This window comes from Olea europaea, unplaced genomic scaffold, assembly GCF_002742605.1.
Source record: "Olea europaea var. sylvestris unplaced genomic scaffold, O_europaea_v1 scaffold3774, whole genome shotgun sequence".
Classification (NCBI taxonomy): Eukaryota; Viridiplantae; Streptophyta; class Magnoliopsida; order Lamiales; family Oleaceae; genus Olea; species Olea europaea.
The window spans coordinates 59622-61193 of record NW_019257117.1 but is presented as its reverse complement, the minus strand read 5'-3'; the positions used below and the strand labels follow the sequence as shown (position 1 = coordinate 61193).

Here is a 1572-nt window from a genome sequence, read left to right as displayed (position 1 = left end):
ATTAGTCTCACCAATTGAAAACGGTAAAAAATCAACTGATGCAGAACAATCTGAAAATTCATGTTCAATATAATCAAACCAAAAGGAATCTCTGTGTTTTCAATATTGGAATAAAAAAGGGATAGGGGTTGCTATAGCAAGTTTTTCTACCATATTTTTCCAGTGCTTCCATTCCACGGTAATTAGTTGCTTCTGAACCTGCAATTTAAATGGAATGATCATTTTAAGATATGCAGAAAATGGTGAAAAATCATATACTCAGTTTAGCTTACAAATAAAGTTCAACCCAATATCGCATAGTGAAGGAGAAAGATGTGTCAACTATTAATCTACAGAAGACAAGAAACACAGAAATAAATTGAAATGTTCGCTTCCAATTAGTAACCAAAACCGCCCCCTACACAAACCAAACAAAAGCTTCCTTGTAAGACATGAACAGAGTTAATAATAGGTCAGATAAGTTTAGGTAGTTATCGAAACTCATTTGCAACCAAAACCGTCGTCCCCCTCCCCCACAATAAGACATGAACAGAGTTAATGATGTGTCAGATAAGTTTAGGTAGTTATCGAAACTCATTTGCAACCAAAACCGTCCTCCCCCTCCCCCACAATAAGACATGAACAGAGTTAATAATGAGGCAGAGAGTTTTCAGGAAAAAAAGGAATTCAGCTTATAGATTAAACAAGATAATCACAAAAACATTAAATGAATAGTTCAAGTTTAGGGGGTTTTGCAGAGGGTAAATGTTGGTTAAGATAACTTCATGAATCTGAGTTTTGGAAGCATTTGGTCATTGAGAAAACTATAACCATAAACACATTCATGACTGCATAAATTATGTAAATATCAAATTCACCCATTGAATTTCTAACAATTCCACAGTTAGATGAAGTAAAATCCAACACCTCGGTATAACTAGGACTCATTTTCCCTATATATCATGATTCAACTATGATAAACAAGACAGCAGATATGACGCGAAGATAAGTTAGCAACAAGGACACATGAAATCTACAAAATTCAAAAACTTTATCATACATATATACCGGAACGAATGAAGTTAATATATTAAATCCGAAAATTCACATAGCACTCAATATAAGCCGGATAAATTAATTATAAAATAAGCACACAGTAGATTTACATTTTTCTTTGGTATCAAACGACCTCTAGTACTTTAACCAGATCCGACGATGATGTTGTTAATAGGGATGAATATAAGTTTGACGAAGAATCCAACGAATCCCATCACCACGAAACCTATAGCTGTACGGGTCGCCACCTTGGTGAATTCTGCCCACACCAAATTATAAATAAATAAATCCTCAAATAAATTATCAAATCGGATCATAAATCAGTAATCTAAATAAACTTATGTCTTTGATTTAAGAACAGAACTCAAATTCGAAACCCTAGATTTTCTGAAATATACCTTTGCGATCCGGCTTGTGGCATCTCTTGACGAGACGAATGCTGTCCTTTGAGAATTCTCTCAATGGATCGAAAACTGAATCCAGTGCATCCATTCTTATTGATTTACCTACTTTGAGAGAGAGAGAGAGAGAGAGAGA

The 1572-nt window shown here is 34.5% G+C and overlaps 1 protein-coding gene across 2 annotated transcripts; it reads right to left on the bottom strand.

The window, feature by feature from the left end:
* Positions 1 to 14: 14 nt before the first annotated feature.
* LOC111386911 (protein transport protein Sec61 subunit gamma) lies at positions 15 to 1566 on the bottom strand. 2 transcript variants are annotated; one of them, XM_023011413.1, is made up of 3 exons: positions 1434 to 1566; positions 1146 to 1294; positions 15 to 198 (listed from the first exon to the last, which is right to left on the bottom strand). In XM_023011413.1, exons 1-2 carry the CDS (start codon positions 1525 to 1527, stop codon positions 1179 to 1181), a joined length of 210 nt encoding a protein of 69 aa, XP_022867181.1. In that variant the 5' UTR covers positions 1528 to 1566; the 3' UTR covers positions 15 to 198; positions 1146 to 1178. The 2 variants fall into 2 exon arrangements, with proteins under 2 accessions (XP_022867181.1, XP_022867182.1); XM_023011414.1 differs by having other exon boundaries at positions 1169 to 1294.
* Positions 1567 to 1572: the final 6 nt, after the last annotated feature.